Source organism: Psittacula echo (genome assembly GCF_963264785.1).
Source record: "Psittacula echo genome assembly, chromosome: 2".
In the NCBI taxonomy this organism is placed as follows: domain Eukaryota; kingdom Metazoa; phylum Chordata; class Aves; order Psittaciformes; family Psittacidae; genus Psittacula; species Psittacula echo.
This window is the reverse complement of record NC_137737.1, coordinates 72,200,327-72,221,997: the sequence shown is the minus strand read 5'-3', so window position 1 is coordinate 72,221,997 and position 21,671 is coordinate 72,200,327. Positions and strand designations below refer to the sequence as shown.

At 44.7% G+C, this 21,671-nt stretch overlaps 1 protein-coding gene across 2 annotated transcripts in view; it reads right to left on the bottom strand.

Annotated features, from left to right (window-relative positions):
• Positions 1-19,963, bottom strand: part of DUSP22 (dual specificity phosphatase 22) — a gene marked incomplete at its 3' end in the record, with an annotated part of 79,762 nt that extends 59,799 nt beyond the window's left edge. For both annotated transcript variants that reach the window (XM_080609970.1, XM_080609971.1), the window contains exons 1-3: positions 19,655-19,963; positions 13,612-13,645; positions 5,422-5,504 (exon numbers count right to left, since the gene is read on the bottom strand). In XM_080609970.1, coding sequence (XP_080466096.1) covers positions 5,422-5,504; positions 13,612-13,645; positions 19,655-19,675 — 138 coding nt within the window. In that variant the 5' untranslated portion in view covers positions 19,676-19,963. The remainder of the gene's footprint in view (positions 1-5,421; positions 5,505-13,611; positions 13,646-19,654) is intronic.
• Between the last annotated feature and the right edge of the window lie 1,708 nt (positions 19,964-21,671).

Below are 21,671 nucleotides of genomic sequence, written 5' to 3'. Positions count from 1 at the left end.
TGTGAAAGAAGCTGGTAGTTTCAGTCCATTTCCTGACTGATGTCTACAATGCACACAAAAGCCACAACTGGCACCTCAGAGGGTCCCAGACAGACTGAAGACTGAAATGCTCTGGCTGTAAAATGCAAAGCTCGAAGACCTCTGTAACCCAGCATTACCAGAATCAACTTCTGCACAAAAATGGAGCATGCAAGAAAAACCACTGTTGCCTCTGGCAATATAGTTCAGCAATCACTTACCCTCACAGTTAAAGTCTTCCTTACTTTCAGTCTGAACCTGTATGATGTCATTTGCCAGCCACACATATCATGCTCCAGTGTGGGTTCTCTACATGGGGACCCATGGAATGTCTATCCATGCCTGCCTCTTTGCAGATAATCCCTCTCCAGGACAGGGCCTGAGCAACTGTCTGACCAGAAGAACTTCCAGCACACCTTCCTTCCCCAGGACTCATGTCTTACTCCTGCCTGCATTACACACAGCAATTGCTAATGAATGCAGCAAAGGAAGTGTTCTTGCTCTTGCCAGTATTTAAGTCTATAGTTGGAGGGTGTCGGGGGGATAGTGGGAAGAATAGTAAGAGAGGATTAAGGATGCTGCATGTGCAGCAGCTACTTGGACATGACAGTCCACCACAACACTTGCTTTCCAGAATGTGAAGCAGCTGTTTTCAAGCAGCTGCACAATCCACATCAAAAGCCTGTTTGGCTTGGGCCCACATTCATCTCCATTTAACATCCCTCAGAACAGAGTCAAACACCTCGATAATCCAGAGGAACACTCTTAGCTTCAGTAGACCTGCAACCAGATTCTTGGTAAGTAAAAGCTTTGCCTTTACTTACTTCATTTACATCAACTGACACAAAAGTTGTTAGACTCCAGAGCTAATGCAGTAGAGTAACAACCGGCTGGTAACAATTGAAGCAATAAGGGGAAGAATTGCTCAGGAGTCATTACGTGTGCTTCCACATTCTCTGCGGGTTCTGATTGACCACAACAGCTTGATTAGAATATATGGATGTCACAACAGTCAGACCCTTAGCCTTTTGGTCCCCAACTCCAACAGCTATTTGTCCTACCTTTAAAAAGAGAGTTCTACCAAGAGATCGTAGAATAATTTGGGTTAGAAGGGACCTTTAAAGATCATCTAGTCCAACTCCGCCTGCAAAGAGCAGGGACATCTTCAGGTTGCCTCATTCAACCTGACTTTGAATGTTGCCAGGGATGGGGCACCTCTATGTTGTTCCAGTGTTTCACCACCCTCACAGTAAAGAACTTATTCCTACTATCTCATCTAAATCTACTCTCTTTCAGTTTAACGCCATTCCACCTTGTCCTATCCCTACATGCCGTCGTAACAAGTCTCTCTCCAGATTGCCTGTAGGGCCCCTTTAGGAACTGGAAAGCTGCTGTAAGGTCTCCCTGGAGCGTTCTCTTCCCCAGGCTGAATCACCCCAACTCTCTCAGCCTGTCTTCATAGCACAGGTTTTCCATCCCTGATGTGTTTTTTTTTTTAACAGTACTTGTGCAAGTACAGACCCCTGAGGGACACCAGTCATCACTGATCTCCATCTGAACATTGAACCACTGACCACTACCCTCTGGATGAGACCGTCCAACCAATTTCACATTTGTCAAACAGTCCATCCATCAAATCCATCTCTTCAGTTTAGACAGGAGGCTGTTGCAGTGGACCCTGTCAAAGGCCTTACAGGTAGATGACAACTTGTTGGATAGATTCAACAGGTTACCACCAAGATACACTACTGTTTACAGCACACTCTCAGATATGTTTCCCCATCTGCCATTCAGTGTATCTCACATTTTGAACAGAGATTTTAAAACCTGAAGTAGTCAAGATACAGATTAGAATGCAAGTGGCAAGAAACCTAATTATTCACCTCCATATATGGCTTTTGTGTGGATTTATAAAACATCTGTCAGTATTCCATGGGCAGACATCCAAAGTGACCTGGAAGAGCCAACTTGATTCACCAAAGCTATTTTTTCTGTGCCTCTGCAGGAACACGTATGATACTGTCAGACATTGCTCTTACTTGGGGGGGTGGGGAGAAGACACGAGACTTCTGCTCATGTGAAATAACAAACCCTGTTCCATACAGTATGCAGTCCTTTCTCTTGGACCCACCACCAGTTACCTGTAGTTTTTTTGTGATGGAGTTATAAACCTGCATCTTTACAAAACCACCTAAGTGGTTAAGACCCTGTATAACCATGGTATACTTTATTGGAACAATAGCCTTAGGATGCTTTCTAAACATAAATTAATTTCAGGGTTTATCAGAGGGCAAATTTCCTTGAAACAGTTTATACAAAAAGAACTAAGGGGCAATACTGCAAGATAGTTCAGGTCAGATTTTAGCAAATTCTTTCCAGTCTAAATCCCTCAAAACCCTACAGAACAATTCCATATCTTATACTTAATGCAGGCTGTCAATGTCTAATGGCATAAAAAGTCTTAGAATCCAACTTATTTTTAAACCTACTTTTTCCTGTTATTCCAGCTTGAAAGTACACAACTTCCTAAGTCCAGTCTTTGATAATGAGCCACCCAGAAATCAGACATCCACGAGGGTTTGTAAATGATCATTAATGTAATGCCTGAAACCAAATTTGCGTAAGAACACTTTTTTAAGTTATTTCACAACAGGCACACACTATTTAACCTAAACCAATAAAATACTTTCTTGTGAAATGATTCAATCATTTTCTAATAGCTTACCAACTTATGAGGAACTAAAGGAACATATATCCAAATACTGTGGTATATAAAGCACAGAGGAAACCACACTTTTTAAAAGGTACTGTGAGCATTTTAAACAATCAAGTAAAAGACTGTAACATCACAGAGAGGGGTAATATGATAAGTTATGCCGTGGAAAACTGTAGCAAGTTGGTGTTCACCATATTGGCGTTTGCTTTTATTTTTTTCGCATTGTATTCTTGAGCATGGACCATGAAGCCAGACTGGTCATTTTCATGTGGTCATTTCTTTACCCAACATCATCACCTTTAAGTGCTGTATCAGAAGTATTACTGCATCAAAACAGCCATTACTGAAACTTCAGTATCTGACTTTGTTAACTCTTTGAGAGCTAAAGTATGCACAGATACTCACTTGTTCCACAGACAGCCAAAAAAAGGCCAAATTCTCTTTGATAACACGTTACTACAACACTACTGAGTTTCTGATGTCTAAAAACACCTTCCATAGCTTGCACCAGACAGAAAGTTTTGTTAAATGAAGTATTTGCAGCATTTCCTACAGGTTAAATAGGAAATACTTCAGATAAAATATTGTTAGCAAAAGACAAATGCAACTACTGCAGTCCAAGAAAAGGCAGCTTTTTACAGGTGATCAACATTCACACACACACAAAACAATCTCAGGGAGGGGAGATTCTCATATTACTGCAATTCCATGTTTAAAGGTCTGAATAACATCAGATTTCTGAACTTTTCCACAAGTGAAATCTGGGGGGAAAGGGGAAGAGGGAGACACGTAGGGAAAGCATTCCCATTTGACTTCAGTGGACTTGAGAACAAGCCCTGAGCACAATGTGGATACACAGGCTGTAAACAAACCTACCTACAACCTGACAAAGATGCAAATAACAAAGGAAGTAACACAACCTATGAAGTGTTTTCTAGGCTCTTGTTCCTAACAGAAGCATTTAGTTGCACACAAACACCACAATAAGACCATGAATGATAAAGTAATTAATAATCAGCTCCCAAACAAATGGAACTTGCTTCCACTACTTTAAGGCCTGGGGAGAAGTTTTAACAGTTGTTTTCCAGACCACTGTCACAAAAGGAATATATTGTGCACAGAAAACAGAAGGCACAGTTGGAGAAACATTTATTTTAGAAGCACAGGTGAATAAAGCAAGCCCGTCCTCAAACAGCCACTAGCTGTTCCCATGCCACTGTAACTTTTGATACATTATTGTAAACCAGCTCAGGAACAGATCTGGGTAAATACAATCCTTCATGTCTTTTGTGGCAGTAGCTAGAGGAAGAAATGGTGACTTGGCTATATTTAACCCACAAAAGCTCCCAGGTCTATTTACCATGCAGCCTCACAAACAGATGCAGCACCACAAACGAGAAGGCGGCTTGTGGGCTGCCAAAACTACCACCTCCACAAGAAACGCTGGCCATAATTATCTGTGCCATAATTAGTCTTCCTACTTTTCTAATCATGATAATAAAACAAAGCAAGCTCCTACTCATTTTAGACAACAGCACCCTACAGGAAACATTAAATGTCCCTTACCCAGTTTATCTCTTCAACTAAGAGCACTCTTGAAATTCAGTGCATTTCAGACTTAATAAGCATCAGGCACAAAAGAAGTCAAATGGAAATAATAAAAGTCAACAGCTAAAGCTCTGCTTCAGCACACTCTTAAGTTCAAGGTCAATCCGGAGTTCGCTATTAACTTGATTTTCGTTTTAACCATGACATATTAGAGACACCTTTTGTTCAGCTTACCTATTGACTTGCCTGGGAGAGGTGGAAATTCTGTAGTTTAAGGACTGAATTCACTAAAGACCTTACTTGAAGAGAATGAAATGCAGAAATTCGCAGGAGCACCTGAGAGCTAACATCAGCTTTACCCACTATTTTGGCATATTTTCATGAAAAGTAGAAAGCAGAAAAGGGACAAACAAATTTAAGGAGACAACTGTCCCCAAAGTAAAATCACACAGCAGGATCTTAAGGTGTAGCAAAGCCCAGCCAAACTCCCAAACTCCCCTCCTTCCAAGGTAAGATGGTGTAAAGAAGAGAGCAAAACAATCCAAAAGGTAAGACATGTAGTCAGGTCCCAGCTCTTTCACCGCTCAACATAACACAGAAAGTCAAGTCATTTCAGCTCTTCAAATCAGCTTCCCTTCAGTAAAATGGGGAATACTACTTCATAGTAAAGTGTTGGAGACCTACCAACCTCTGCTATATTGGATGATTAGCCCAAATAAGGCTATTTTACACAGAAAAGGACTACAAACCTCTTACACAACCATCTGCTATGAAAGGGGCCCAAGCACAAAAGAGGTTTGGTAATGGAGAAAGGGGAGAGAGAATGTTGTTTATGTTCTGTTTGACCTGCACACAGAAGAAAACTTACCTTTACTATTAAATTAGTAACACAATCCCTCTATTGAGTTACACTGACACTGTAATTACTTCTTCCTTTGTCACTTATATTTTTTACTGTTGTAACAGCAGCAACAACAAAATCTGAGACTGGATGCCAAAACTACAGGTGTCACACATTTCCACAGGAACACCAGTCTCCAAACATCAATTGTACAGAACAAGAAATTAACCCCAAGATGCCTGTAACAGTCAACAACAACGAAGTCAGTATTTACCACTGAGTCCCCCACACCTCTTACCTCGACCATAGGGCGAGCACTGTCATGGATTGAAAGAATGTGCGTAATGTTATTCTTACTCAATTGCTCTACATCTCGGGCATCTGTGATAAAGGGAAGAAAAGGAACAGAATTTCTTTAATCTCTTGAAATAGCCCACTCTGCTTTCCACTGTGCATGTTGAAAATCACTTATCATTTGTACTTTTTTTTTTTTTTTTTTAAAGCTTCATGAAGTAAAGCAAAACCCCAAATGCAGCTGTTCTAGAACACCATCAGAGCGGGTAACGGGAAGACACACTTCTAACTCCAAAGCAAATTATACACTATATAAAGAACAAGCTTAAGTGACTCAGGAATATGTTAAGTCAGAAGTTTCATGTATTTTGCATCTGAAATGTAAGTCTATGTATGCCCATGTGCAGGTGATGGCCATCTGAACAAGCAGTCAGAGCTGTACAAGAATTAGCTTACCTCCTCTCTACCCACAAATACCCCTTCAGGAGATGTAGTTTCACTTGGGAGACAAACCTTGTGATATCCAGGGCTGAGAAGTGAAGCCAACTGTAACGAATTGAGGTATTAATGGGCAAACCAAAATGATAACTAGATTCTTACTTCCTGGAGGCTAGTAGGGTAAAACGTGCATTTAGTCAATACATACCATAATTTAAATTCTGAAGAGAGATCAAGGCAATAAATAGCGCAATGTGTGAAAAAGCACAATGCTACAGCAAGGAAGTGCAGTTGTAAAAAGGTGGTTCCTAGACCTGTAATCAAGGGTTTCAGACATTCAAAACTGGAAAGCAAACTAGGGCGACTGAAAATTTGATGCTAGATATTGCGAAAGCATAGGTTTGTTTCTATGAGAAAGAAGGTAAAATAGATCATCTATCATGAATGAGCAACCTTCCCCATACTAAACCATTAATGTGCTAGAAAATTACCTCAAAGAATGACTAATTCAGGTAAAATTTAGTGTCCATTTACTTTTGACCTTTTTGCTTGAGAACGGCACAGTACACCATGGCAATTACAGCAGTAGTTTTGTGAACACCTGCCTTCCAAATCTGCCCATACAATCTGTTCACATTAGCCTGGTTGCACACAAAAAAAGAGCACTGACCACAAAGGTTTCAAACTGTCTCTCTCTAGGTACAAAAATAACAATAGCATCACCTGGACATTCTTTATGTACGTGCAAGAGTTCAATTAGCATCTCTTACTTCATCTTATTCCACTCTATTATAAAGTTTCAGTGCCTTCTCTACCTCACAAAGATGAATTGGGCATTTAATTATACTGCTCCATAGACAAGATCCACATGAGCACAGGAACAGGCAATAAAATTTAAACCTAATCCAATTATGAAAGCTTCTCTAAGGCTAATAGAACAGAGAGACAGGTCAAAATTGCAGTGATTTCACTTGCTACTGGTCAAGCCTGAACAACCACCACAAATGCCTAATCCTTCAGGAGAAAATTAGCAGACTTAGGTCTGAAACAGAATTAAGGTCTAGCTTCACAAAACAATTAAAATTTCCTAAAAAGATGTCAGAGTAAGCATCTCAAAGAAGAAACACAAATGTTTGCCAGGGGAAGTCTTCTAATCCACCTGACCTTCAGATTTTTTAAGTTTATAGGGCAGTTGTGATTCCTCAGAGAACACCTAAGCAGACAAGGGCTTGAAAGTCCAGAAGCCAGCCTAAATGTCCCTAAAAATCACTGCTTTCTGTTCTCCAAAGGCTAAAGGCATATTTCAGAACCTGCTGGCTAGAACTCACTGTGTTAATACATACCACCAGACATAGCACAATATATAGCACCACCAGACCCCACTGTCTAATTACCAGTATTACATGGTAAGAAATGGCTTGCCACACAAGGCAAACAGCTTTAAAAGAAGATGTGATCCAGATTAAATGTTGACTGCTTTGAATCAGTGTGAAAGGCCTAATGGACACAGCACAACACAAAAGGACTGAATTATTTTAGTTCTTCAGTTAATCAAGGACTTAGGCTAAAGGAATTTCAACACATCAAAACTATACAGACAGCAAGATTTCAGATATTACCAGAAACAAGCTGGAATTGGCTAAACCAGACCTACATCCCAGTGTAACCAGCAGGTCGTCAATATCTTTAGGAAACAACCACTCAAATCACAAACATACAGGAGAAAAAGCTTCCCAGACAATGACTATATTATTTGGATCTAGACGTCAAACACTTTACAAATGGGAAATTCCCCTGGTTCCCCTGGCACCTGCCATAAGCCTCTACAGATACTACAGACAAAGCTGCTTAAACAAAAGTAAAAATGAGCTATCCTGTCACTCATGGTCTCATACCATAGATTACCCAAAAAATTAAGGGGCTATGCAAAGGACCACCAAAAGCCAGAAGAATCACTATTACCCACAGCACAGTGCTGTACAACTACATGCAGGCTCGCATTTTGAAATCACTGTGTGCAACACTCCATTTCCAAATTTAAAGATGAAATAAACCTATTAGAGTCCATCTTGTTTGCCCCCAAAGGGTCCATCAAATATGGTATTATTCTTCACAGTAGATTACCTAATATTCCTTCTCATACAGCAAAACACTTCTCAGTTGACATGGACTTTTGAGTAAAGCCTTCAGGAAACTCTCTCCTCACACAAAAGGACACAATTCACATTGGAGAAGTCTTCCTCTCTCCCTCCCACACCCACACTTCACTTCTTTTCCCTCAGTTTCACTCTATGACTCCTACCTTACTCTCTTCATACGCAGAACTGCAAACACTCGATTTCAAAAGCAATGGCAGTCATCAAAATAGGACTTGAGGGGGGTGGGGTGGGGGGGTGTGTGCCAGAATTTGTCTCCCTGCAGCTCTGGGAAGCCTTACTGTGTGTCTGGGGAGCAAACAGCCTAGCATATTGTGCTTTCATCCCCCATAAGCAAAAGGGAGACAGTACTGCTCCAGCCACTCCAAGTAAGGCATATCAATGACTGAGGGACTCCAACACTAGGCCGATGAAGTCTCAAATGTACATACAACCATTCCCTCTTACTTTAGTATTTAGTACCTCCACAGAGATCAAGGTGAGGAATAAAGATTTCTCCCTTTGGAGCATTAGATGGGAAGAAAAGCTGTAGAGTCTTTTCCATGTCTACTGCTAACAACAAAATACAAAAGCATCCTGCTAGGAACAGCAGAAAAAAGCATTACAATGATACACACCTGATCTGCAACATTTAACTGCAACTCACTTGTGAATTTAGAAGATTAAGTGTCTCCACAAAATAACTGAGATTAGTTTATTTTAATTGTGTCACCTTTACTCCCATTAGCCAGCTATCCCAAATTAAAGACATCCTCCCTTCTTCCTCCAAAGCTCACATTTCTGACTTTGTTGTTAGTCTCAGAAGACAGACATGCTCCTACAGCATTGTAAGCTAGTCTTAAGTTTTCAATATAAAATTATCTATCTTTTTTTTATCTCCACAAAAATAAGTAAGTGCTTAGAGAAGGCAAGTCAGCCCTGTATGGACAACAGTACAAAGTCTCAATCTGCAGATGTAGAGACTACAGTTTCATCATCATTAGATTATTTTTTTAAATAAAGTGTAAACAAAAAGCTTCTTTATTTTCTGCTTTGGAGAGAACTAGAGATAGATACCTACCTAAAGGAGAACCTCCTCTCTACTGGTTCAGAGCACTAAGAGCTATTACTGAGAATGGCCTTCCATCAGGAAAGCTTTGTTCCAGAGTCCATCTGCACTTACAGACACACAGACAAAGAAATTAAGCACATAAACAAAACCTCCACATCTCCTGTCCCCATTTCACACTATGTTCTAATACATATTTTGTCCAAGCATCTCAGAATGACCTTTTCAGGGAGCAAGAAAGGTGGGAAAAAGGGTTCCATACTCTGCTTAATGAAGAGTACCTATACGAGTCTTCTTTCAAAAAATGAACCTGAAAAAAGGAATCTGTTTTCAGTACCTGAAATAAAACCTTTGAAAAGGGAACTCCCCACCTCCGACCCTCCCAAAAAATAAAGCAGCTGATAATAGGGATTAACTGGATATATAAACACAGCAGAACCACTTGGTGGGCACTGCCTTTATACACGCTTACTAACTGGAAGGGTAGAAACTTTCCCTAGACTCTCCAGCTCATCCACAGCAACACTGGACTCTTTGGGGGGAATTAAGCCTCATATTGTGGCTTTCCCCTTCAAATCAAAAAGCCCCCAAATATTCCATTGGAAAAACATGAATCTTCCAAATACGATTATAAGGAAGGACATAAGCTCTTTAATATTCAAGGTGGAAACACTCCTGAGTCTGTGGTGCTCACTACTGCTACACCTTTTGGTTTGGAACCAAACAAGCATTCATTTAGTGCCTCCTATCAGAAGAAACAGGTTTTCTTCTATTTGTGCAGACAAGCAGGGAAAAAGCCCTGTCATATCGGTCTCTTGAGGAACAAAGCACCTATTTTCATCATGAGCACAGATGCCTTTCAAGGGACATCAGGTTTCCAATGCAGTAGACATGCCAGCATGCAATCCCACAATAAACTCTGTCTTCTGAGAAGACTACATTTCATCTGTAAGGTACATCTGGAACAATCCAAAATTTTCGCCAAACTAGAGGCAGGAAGAAGAGTTAACTACTTCTTTCTCTTCCCTCATTTTTCTCTTAGCCACCACTCTCCCACTTGCAAAGAAATAACTCCTCATTAACTTTCAGTGAAGAAGCCCAAGAGCTTAGTTTTCTTCTGGGCATTTAGACCAAACTCAAGTCTTGGTATTTCGTATGGGCAACTGTGGTTCTTGAATTTTTCTGCCCTCTAGCTGTCCAATCTCAAATACATTCTCCCAGCAACATAACACAGTTTTAACATGCTATTAATAAGCAGAATCATGCTTATAGACCTTACAAGATAATAAGCACTTAAAGACATGCTGAGAGCTATGATTTTTCAGGAGTTTTCCAGAGACACATTCAAGTTATGTGGACTTGGGGGGATTTTTTAGCATGTTCTTCAGTGTTTTCCATATCAGGACTACACATAAATTTCTATCCTAAAGATGCTACGGTGGTTATAAAAGCCCCTTTCATTCTATGTGCCTAAAAGTTTGAGTAGCAAAAGACAACAAACCTTTGCTGCCACAGATTTATTTCACAAGCTTTTCCTGGGACTCAGTTTATCTCTCAGTCAGAGATCTCCTCAGCAGAGGAATCTGCACTTGCTCTGTCTGTCATGGATTGTTTTTAAGTTGGTTACACCTAAAAAGACGGTAAGAAACCCTATACATAAAGTAGAAATATTGCTGAATATTGAATAATAATTCCCCAATCAGAACAACCGCTGAATACCTTCTCTCCAGACAACAGCTATCCAGGATTACAGTGTTTAACATGTTTAACATCCTGCCTTCGCTCAGCAGGAAGGCACCCATCTGGAACAACTGTGCCTATTCCCAGTTTGCCAGTGTCCCACGTAGCAGGGAGACAGGAGCGTGCGTAGAAGAGTTACTTTGACCTAGCTGTGGAAACCCTGCCTGCCCGCGCTGCGTGAAGAGCTCTCCTCCAGAGGGCAGATCAGAGCACTTGCGAGAGATTCCCCTGACCCGCCTTCTGCAGACGCTCCCTCCTCTCTACTACCCCCCTGCACAGAGGCCACGAGCGTGCTTGGAAGCCTCAGCACTACGTCCGGGAGAGATGCACAATGCCAGGGATTCAGTATTACTCCTCTTACTGACAAGATGTCACCTTATGCAACTCAAGCTAGCCGTCCCAAGCTGAAGAAATAGGAGCCTGCTCTAACGTGCATTCCACAAAATAATTGTGTAAACCGTGTCTTTGAAAGTATCTAGACATTTCAACTGCCCAAACTGGGATACTCTGACCAATCCCAGCTATATATTCTGCTGAGTATTTCTCAGCCAAGGATCCCCTTTATAGCAGTCTCAAAATTTATTAGTCGCTTTTTCAAGAAGTGCCACACATCAAAAGATGCCCCAAGAACTTGGCAATTAAACTCCTCCAGGAAAGTACACTGGAGATTCACCAGCACCCTGCTCCTAACTGGGATGACCTCACTGCATGGGCTCATGCAAACTGCTTTTAAGTAGGGTGGGAGCGGGGAGGTGCTGAGGAACAAGGCATGCAGAAAGTTTGCTGTTGTGTTAGTGAAGTACTGTAACACCAACCTTCTCTCTTCCTCTCCAGGTATGAGAGCTAATTTAAGATTATAACAACAGATACTCATGATGGTAGAACATAATGGTTAAATGCATTATAAGCAAAGGTCATAGCAATAAATAAATGAACATTTTGTTTGTGTTCTAAATCAATCTGATAAACAGAACCTCAAACACAAACACTGGGATTAAAGCCAACCCACCCTTACACTCTATGGCAGCAGCTGAAGCATTTCAGCCTCTTCTTTTTTTTTTCAGCCTGACTTCCAGAAGCACTGCCCACTTCACACCACCTACATGTGCATGCCTCTACTCTGCGCAGAAGTGCCCTGACATGCCATTTAAGCACCATTTGCAAGGCACACAGTTGAGAGGCCAGAGAAGCACCAGCCAGAGGGTCGCAGGCCGCGGCTTCTGCAGAGATGCTGACTCACTCTGCAACCCTGGCCAACTCCCCTTAGCTGGTTCATCACCCAAAACCAGAACTGCACCAAGAAACAAGCTGCTCTGGCTAAGTATTGCTCCCCTGGCTGGACTACCAAGGGCTTACTGGATGGCCACAGTGAGAGGGGCAGATTGAGAGCAGTCTTCCCTGAGCCCATCCTGCCAGACAGCTTGAAACCTAAAGGACTCCACTACCAAACATCCTCCCATCCTACCCCTCTCCTGAATTTCTTGACAGGAAAAAAAATGAAATAAAATAAATAAAAATGAGGAAGCAACATGGCTGTGACCAACTTAGTTTTGTCACTGGCCAACCATGCAGTGTTATGTCTAAGTGCTCTCAAAACTATCCTTTTTCCCCTTGTTTTCCTTTTTTCTCGCTTTTTTCCTCTCCTTTCATTACCTACTTCCACCAGTATAAACTCACCTCTCTGCTCTCATTTCCCTTACCATGGCATGACTAACTCCCCCTCAAGCTGATATACTTGCGTTTGCATCCAGTCTGACAAAAGGCAGCTTTTAACTTCACATGGACCTCTGGGCTGCCTCTCAAGGTGATCAGCTCCACTTCACAAGGGGCAGCAAGCACCGGACCAGCAACATGGGTCAGCAGGTGCAGAGGCAAAGTAAACTGGGCAAAACCCACTGAACTCACAGGTTTTGTGATGGGGTGGGAAGAAGAAGGGGGCATGAGGCAGAGAGGAGGTGCAGCACCATCTAATGCAGATGTTGTCCAGTCTTAGTAGACCACCGTGATATCAGCCAGACCAGGAAGGACAGGATATCGCAATAGCCCCTATGAGTCCTGCTTTGTTTTTGTACTCAAACATAGCAGAAACAGTCTACATGTATGAAAATGACTGTATGGGCACAACTGGTTTACTTTCTGAGTAGGGCCAATCAGCTCAAACTGCTGCTAACAGGGTGCTTTCAGAACAGGTCATTTATTTGGATGCCTACATGAAGTTTCCTGTGTTTTCTAAATATGGTTCTGTCTTTCTGTACACAAAAAATAAGCCTCGTGAAAAAAGGAAAAAAAAATCCATATAATATTACATCTGTGACACAGATAGTACAAGTATCAGTGGTCAGACAGCAATATGGAGACCTATCAGTCTCACAAGCAGTGTTAACAGAACTCTTTAGCAGTTGTTATAAATAACTAAAATAATGAAAGCAACGAGCAGGAGGCATACTAAGTGTTTACTTATACGGAAGGCTGAAATAAGCCTTACAAAGAATCTGTCTGGCTCACAGGCCGGCCGGCCTGCCTGCCTGCCAAGCACAGGAATCATTTAAGGCAGGCCAATGTTTAGGAATTCCAGCTGAAGCATGCTCCGAGGAGATGGCATTCATTTTTCTTCTCTTAAAGTACTTGCAGAACAGCGCATGGATGAGAGAGCAGACAAGTTCTTCTTTAAGTGCTACCAGGTGCATCCAGAAGTGAAGCAAGATGGGATTAAAGAAACTGCAGAGATGTAAGTGAATTCCATAGGCCTTTAAAACAACACCTTAAGGCCCCTGCTAAGTAATCCTAGAGATAATGATAAAACTGATCTTACCTTTAAAGTTGCCAACGAACAAGCCAGGCAGAATCTGTGAGAAAGAAATATAGTATCAAATACAGATATCTTGTGGTAAGACAATTTGACAAAGTTCAATTTGCATACAGGATGGAACATACTACTTCAGCAGACTGTCAAACACAATCTAAAAAGTGCTGACAACATTTTGTGCCTCTTTGCAACCTTCTCAAACTACATAGCTTTAGGTACTCCACACTTTGAGAGCATTTGTTGGCAGCCAGGGGTTGTTGATCATGGGGATGTTCACACAAAGGAGGCTCTACAAGGATAGCAAAAGTGGTTTACAAATACCAAGTGGGCCTCACAGCACATCCCTCCCCCCCACAGCAGGAAAAGAGTTACCCTCATTTAACTAATGATGAAACTTCATAAAAAAAAGGTGATTTGCCTAAGGTTGCTAAGCAAGCTGGACAAAGCACTGCAAAACGACATCCTTCAAGTCTTCTGAAATGCAAAGCCATGCAAGTCAAGAGCTGCAGCACTGTGGGGCTCTTCCATAGAGGAAATCTCTGTGTAAGAGAACTGATGAAAGTCCTCACGTTGCGTGTTTCTCTCCCAGATCTGCCCACTTACCCCAAAGCTCCCTAAAGTCTGAAAAGTGCTCAGTTACAAGACATCAACTGGGGAGTTTCAAGGTCACCCTGAGGACCAGCCTGTGCAGTCAGAGGACGTGTGCGCACACACACACACAGAGGCAGGTGACACTGCAGCACTACCCCTCCCATCCTTTCATAACCCTCCCAACTTGGGAACAGCAGTAAGGCCATGAAAAAACCCCAGGCACACCAAAACCACATTTTCTGGCCATGCATTCTGTTCTCTGCCACCTGAAGTCTCTGACCCACACCCATATCCTTTGAAGAGACCAGAACTGCAGTGGTGAAACCATACGATCCATTTACTTCGGTGCATGCCGAGCATACCACCAATACAGGTATGTCAGCGCTGACTTCCTAAAGCCTTAGCAACACCCAAGTGTCACCACAACAGCAGCAACAGGCTCTCAGGCACAGCTATTTAAAGGGAAAACTCCACCCATTCTGCTCAGCCCCGCAGCCGTGAAGTTCCGAAAGTCATGAAAGACTTTTCATCGGGGATTATCACCCCAGCCTCTGTTTCACTGAAAGGCGACCCAGCTTACCACGCAAAGGTTAGCAAGGTGGTAGAAGGGCTGCAAAATAGCTTATGAGCTGCCTTAACTCCAGGGCTTTCATGCGATAAAAACATCATGTTCACTGTTACTTATCTAGCCTTGAAAACAGAAAGCCTGAGCACTTCTCACACTCTCTGCAGCTTCACTTTGTGCAAACATTCCTCCTTCTCAGCTTTGCTGGATGATCTCTCTTATACCAGCTCTAACCAGAGCACTCAATTCCACCACTCATATAGAAAGACCGCTTTTCTGGGACCCTTGCTGTACCCTGAACTGCTTACAAATCAAGGGCTGCTTGATAACACCAGCTAGGTAAGAAAATGTTCCTTTAGTCTGGCACAAACAGACACTGGGAAGCTTTGCACAGATAAGCTCAGACAGCCTTCTCCTTCTTTCCCTCTTCATTTGTACAAATTCAACATTCTTACAAAGCATCAGAAATCAGCAAGGCAGTCTCCAATGCCAGGCTATCAAGTAGGGAAAAGAACCCTTAAAACATTCTGCAGTCCCTTTCTGCATCCACAACACTCATGGTTTCATGGCCAAATTCATTATTTTAAGCACACCTGATGACTCTGCTAGAAGTGCAGCCCTCAAAGGCTACCATTCCAGGCCAGGAATCAGAAGCCTGTAGCTGCTCCAGAGAGTAGAGTACCCAAGGGCCATTGCTAAGGCCCAAATTCTGCAAACAGGAAACAAGCTCTAAAGCAAAAGAAGACTCAAGTTGTGAATGAATTTCACCAATCAGATCACCCCAGCCAGCTCCCTCATCTTAAGCTTAAAAAAAATAAATAATGAAAAAAAGCCTGTCTGATATTTTTAAATAGCTATCTGGTGTTTCCTATGTGCAGCACAAATCTCAAATCACATCACCATTACTGTAAACTATAGCATTTTAGACTCCAGGACATTATTTCTACATTGAATATGTGCTCTCAAGAGAGGATAAAAAGCTTAAATTCCAGTCACAGTCATTAAGGTTAGTCATTATAAATTGAAAATACCAAGAAACTGGGGGGTGTTGATGTTGCAAAAATAGACTTCTTAGATTGTTGTTGGCAAAGGCGGAAAAGTCCAGAAGTTTGCATTTGTGCATCATTAAGCAATGCTGTATGCTAGATAGGAAATTAGGACGCTGTGCAACCAAAAACACATGTTACGCGTGTTGTCCTAGTCATTCTAGAAGCAAGAAACATAACTATGGGTGAAAGCTACCTGGAAAGAAGTGAATCTTCATGCCGTGCTGACTAATACTTCGGCACTAGACTACGGCTGGGAACTTTCAGCTGTGTCATCTCACACTGCCTTCAGTAACTGCAACTCCGGGCTGTGCAAAATGAAGGCCGATGGCTGCTAGGGGCGTGTGAGAGAGAAGGGGTGGGAGTCAGAAGAGAAGGAAAATAAGGTGGTTGTTTTTGTGAACTTTTCAACCACTGCTTTATGAATAAAAACAGTAGCCTCCTTATATGACCCGAAACATTGAGAAAATGACCATGGACTAAATAACAGATGTAGAAGAATGCACAGCCAAGAGACACCCATCATTATTTGTACCTCGCATGAAAACACCTCACCTTCTCCACCTTGCACAAAGGCAGAGCCCTGCAATGGATGATAGCTGCTCCAGCTGGTAATGGTTCTCTGGAAAGAAGTCCAGAGAAGTCCTTCCTGAAAACACACCTCTCTGGAAAATGGCTTCAAGGGCTACTTTGCTGCTGTTTCCTATGCAGACATACACTTATAATAAAGCATCTAACTCCTGGCCCAATGTTTGCTTCTAGATGCACTAGTACTGATCAGTGCTCCAGAGGAGTTCATTGGGCTTTATGTGGAGATGGTCAGGTTCTGTAAAAGCAGAAGATAAGCCCACTTTGTCCATCGGTACAGGCAAGTGGCAAAGGTCAGGGAGTGGGATTTGCCACTCACGCGAACTGGTGCAGCTTCACTGGCTTCCATAGAACTGGTTGCATCAGCTCTGACTATCCACACTCATTTACATTTCTTATGCATCAACTTCTATAACGAATGGGGCTTATCTGTGTTTCTGTAGAGATAACACTCAACCCTTCAGAAAAGTCTGCATGGGTAACAGGCAGTTAACTCTTAACAGGGTGAACAAGAACTAAAACCCAGGAAACACTCTTTACTAAGCATATGCTGTTCACAGATAATCAAATCTAAGGACTGCAGTCTCTTGTCACCATCCCAGCCACTAGACTTCAGCTCCAGGAAAACACTTTTGTAATTTGTAAAGACAGTTCAGCGTGAACTTTGACTACAAGTCAGACATTAAACATGAAGGCAAATCAGGCCAAACAATTTCCCAAGTCAGACCCCATTACTCATCCTATACTTAAAAGATGTAAAAAGCACTGAAAATTAATAGTAGCCAAATCAACACACACTCACTAGCCAATTTTCCTCCGAGCAGAGTAAGAAAAGTATTTATAAACCAGTGCTTTCAGTTTAATTTAGGAAAAGCCAGGAGGCTCAGGTGGGCTTAAGGAAAAAAAAAAAAACCCTAGGCACAGCTAATTTTACAGAGAAAACTAGCAACAAAAGACAAACCCACCTAAAAAGAATGCAAGGCCTCCAGCCCTTGATCAGCACTAATGGCCACAGAAAGTCAGGTGCGACTGCTATTTGCTATGAAATACATCAATATCATATGACAGAAAAATACGGGGGGACCATGCCACTGAGAAGGGCTCAGCATCCAAGAGCAGCCACAGCAGCTGTAGCAAGCCCTGGAGCTTTTCCTTACCGTACCCATTACAGGTCACCACTAATCCTCGTCCCCTGGCATCAGTACAAACAGATTCCCTAAATGAAATAATCCACCATCAGATAACCTGCTTATTTTCTCCTACTGTCTGCATATAGTTCTACCACAAAAAAAAATCAAAATGCACACTTCAGTTTGAAACTAATGTAATTTGTATTGATAGACTACACTGAGTCAAGCAAATGCCCCAAAATCAGCATTGATGACTCCACACCTTCCCTTGCCCCTCCAACAGTCACTGACTCGCAAGATCAAAAGGAACAGATGATCCAGGGGCACATTCTGAAGGTGGCAAGTACCAGACTTATGCACGGGACCCCTACAAAAATAACCCTGATGGCCAGTACCCAATGCGGTTGTAGCTTCCTTAAAGGAGCCAGCTCTTCCGAAAACTGCTGAATATTTCCTCTTGGATACCATCATAAGAAAGAAGGAAAAATAAAAGTAGTACTATGCTTGTCCTGAAAGCTCCAGTCGGTATGTGTCAGGGCAACAGTTAACAGCATTAAAATAACCAAATTGCCTGGAGTCACAGATTGCCAACTCCTGCCCACACAGTACCATAGGAAGATGTAATGCAGACAAAAGAGTGCTAACCAGCAAAGAATTGAGAACTGTCTGTTTCCCCCCTGCCCGAGACTGCAACTTTAGCATCCCATATCCTGTCCCTCTAAACGTGTTGATAATTTCAGGCATTCTCAGAAGAATACTACAAACATAGCAGAAGTCCAAAAGAAGTCTCTCCAACTGTGTTTCTCCTTAACCTTCTAGGAGTGGCCACTTACCACAACATTATCACCAGACTCTAGAATAAAAAATGGAAAGGACCAAGGGAGGTTCTACCTCCTAACTTGGTTGGACTAACTAACCAGATCTTTCCCCTGCTTAAAGAGTCTATTTCAATGCTTCTGATCCATAGGATGAAAAGGCTTCACCTCCCAGGTGGCACGCTAAGCACTCTGCACATTCACCAGTCTGGCTTCCAGGGGCAAAGATGTCAGACCTGGACAACTCGTGAGCAGGTATTTCTAGCTCTTCTTCTCCGCTTTGTCAGAGGCCACGCTCACAGCAAAGCTACTCCCAAAGTACCCAAAGCAGGATGTTTGACAGAAGAGATGACTCAACTCCTGTTCCTCACAATAAGCTATATATAAAAGGCTAGTTACCACCACCACACTTTCAAACCTAGGTTTAAAACAGAGGTGGAGACACTGAGAAAAATCACAGTTGTCCCTTGATACAAACCACGACATGCCAGGGGAATCAGCGCTTACAATAAGCCCCCACTGCCAAAAAGCCAACACCCTTTGCAAAACAGATCCATCTTCCTTCCTCGCTGCGATCCCCACTGGGGCCAAGCGCTTTCCTGTCCCACCAGCACGGGGGCCAGCCCTCTGGCCACTGCCCGTACACACCGGCTGCTCGGCGCTCGCACCGGCCTGCCCGGGGAGACCCTCGAGGGTCCGCGGGAGGACGGAGATTGGGGGGTAGGGGTGGTCAGGGACGGGGAGCAAGAGACGGAGAAGTTGAACGATGGGTCTGCCAGGCTGACAGCTCCGGGTCCTTCTGCAAGCCGGGGATGCCGGCTCAGCCATGGCAGCCCCAGCGGGGGACCCCGCCAGTGAGGGGGCCGGCGCTGAGGCTGACCGGAGCACAGCGCCAGGGGGCACGGAGGCAGTTTGCAGCTGTTAGCGACCGTTGGGGGCGCGGGGCAGCCCCCAACCCCGTGAGCTGGCTTCGCCTGAGGAGGGGAAGCCCGGACGAGCACTACCGAAACCAGGGCCCCCTCCCGCCTGCCCGCGCTGCGGCTGGGAGAGGCGCGCCCCAAGGCAGCCGCGCAGCCGGGGCTCCTTCCCTCCCCCCACGCAGCGAGGCGGGGGACCCCTGAAGTCGAAGGGAAGAGCCTTTCCTGCCCTGGCCTTTGTTCTGTACGCGGGGGCCCGCGGACTGCCCCGGCGGCGCTCAACGCCCAGGGGCGACACAAAGGAGGGGGCGCGGGCAGATACCACCACCCGCGGCCACCGCCGCGCCTCGCCCGCACACATGCACTCACGCACAGCGACAACGACGAGCAGCGTTACCTTGTTCATCCCATTCCCCATGGCTTAAGCGACCCGCACGCCAGCACCGCGGGAGAAGCCGTCAGCTGCCGGCTTAGCGAGCTGCCGGCAGTGGGTCAGCGTGCATGGGACACTGCTTGCCAGGGGTGACTAGGGAACCAGCTAATTGTTAATCAAGGACGGCTGCGGCTTGCCGCTGTAGGGAAGGGTAAAGCGCATCTCCCCCCCGCCCTGGTCGGGGCTCTCTGCTAGCTGCCTAGCGGCTGGAGACAGCTTTCCACTCGGACGCCCCCAGGCGCGCCGAGCCGCGGGGCCGCGCCACCAGGAACTACCTCCTCCCGCCACCGCCTCCTTCCCCAGTGCGGTTACAGCCCCGCCGCGCAGCGCCGCCCTGGGGCTTGTAGTCCACACCGCCGAGCCGCCTCCGCGCCACCCGCCCGCCGGAACTACACATCCCAGCGCCCCCCGCGCCGCCGACCTGCCCTACCTGTAGCGGCCGGCAGCAGCCAGCGGGTGCCCGGTGCGGCGCGGCCTCGCCCAATTCCTGAGGGAAGTGGTGGCGGCATTCGGCGGGATCATCTCCCTGGTATGAACCACCCGCTGCCATTGCGCCCGGGGAGGGCAGAGCTGCGGCACGCGTTGCTGGAGCGGGCAGGTGCTGCCTGCCTGCCTGCCTCTGCGGTCCCGAAACCGGTTTTATTTCGACCTCAAATGGGCCATGGCGGCAGGCGCAGTGGCCTGCCTGGAAGAAAGCACCACGCATTGGGTGCTAGGGCTGCTGCCACAGCCTGCCGCTTGCCTGGCTGTGCCTCTCCGGTGTGCCGAGGGTTGGTGCGAGGTTGCAGGTGAGAGGCCCGGGCTGCACGGAAAGTGCAGGGCCTGGCAAAGCGACCTCTCCCTGTCACAATACGCTCATGTCTTGGTCTTTTGCTGTTTGAGCCCAGCCACGCTACAGGTGTGGTGGGTTGGCAAGTAGGAGAAGGACATTGGTGTCCCTAACTGAGACGAACAGAGAGGAGAAAGCAAATAGTCTGAAGCAAACCTTGCAGAATCAGGTTGGCTGAGGTGGGGAGGGACCGCTGGAGGTCACCTGGCCCAACCCTCCTCCTCAAGCAGGGAAAGACCTCATGGCAGCGTTTTGGCAGGCATGGCTTCAAAGGCATGCGTGGTCCTTCCAAACCCACGCTTTGCTCCCTGTTAACACAGCTAAACGTGACATGATACAGCCGTATCCTGTTAGCCACAGGGATGTGTTTCAGGGAGGCATGATGATGGACAGTATGGTGGTTGGTGAAGGAAATTTACCCCAAAGAGTTAATGTGATAAGGAACACAGGCAAGGCCCTAAGAGACGCACACAGTTAAATATGCAGGCACAGGCTATTACTACATGAGATCTGTCCCATTAACCAGTGCAGTTATACTGCCCTCTGAAAAGTTACATTCTTAGTGGCTCAAATGCAAAACAATGGTGCTATTGTAGCCACCATCAGGTTCCCTATGCATTTGTACATGCATCAGTGTGAAATGTGCATAAAATAAGATGTCAAAATGTCATTTGTTGGGCACACTTCAGCAGGACTGGGCAGGTCAGGGGCATTTGCAGCCCAGAGTAGGCAGTGGAAGGGTGAAAGATGGAGAACAGGGTAATGCTGACAGGTATCAAATAACTGATGGATGAACTCCAAAATGATAGATGGATGACAGTGGGACTCTTGCATAGAGGCAGTGATTGCCAGTATAAGCAAACTCTTAAGGGAACAATCTCACAACCTCCAGTTGCAATCAAACATCAGCTGTTGCCAAAGAGGCCATCCTCCCCATTACCCTCAACAGCATCTCTGTGCCCCTTCCTTAAGCAACCCTGGACACCTGTCTGACCCAGCACCAAACTCATGCAGTGAATAAAGACCATAGAAAGCTGGGTGTGGCAGCCCCCTTCCCATGGGGTCAGATCAACGCACATGAAGACAGGGAACAGGACCAGCCACCTCAGCAGTGCCTTGTCATTGGATTGCTACGTCCTCAAAAACTAGTGC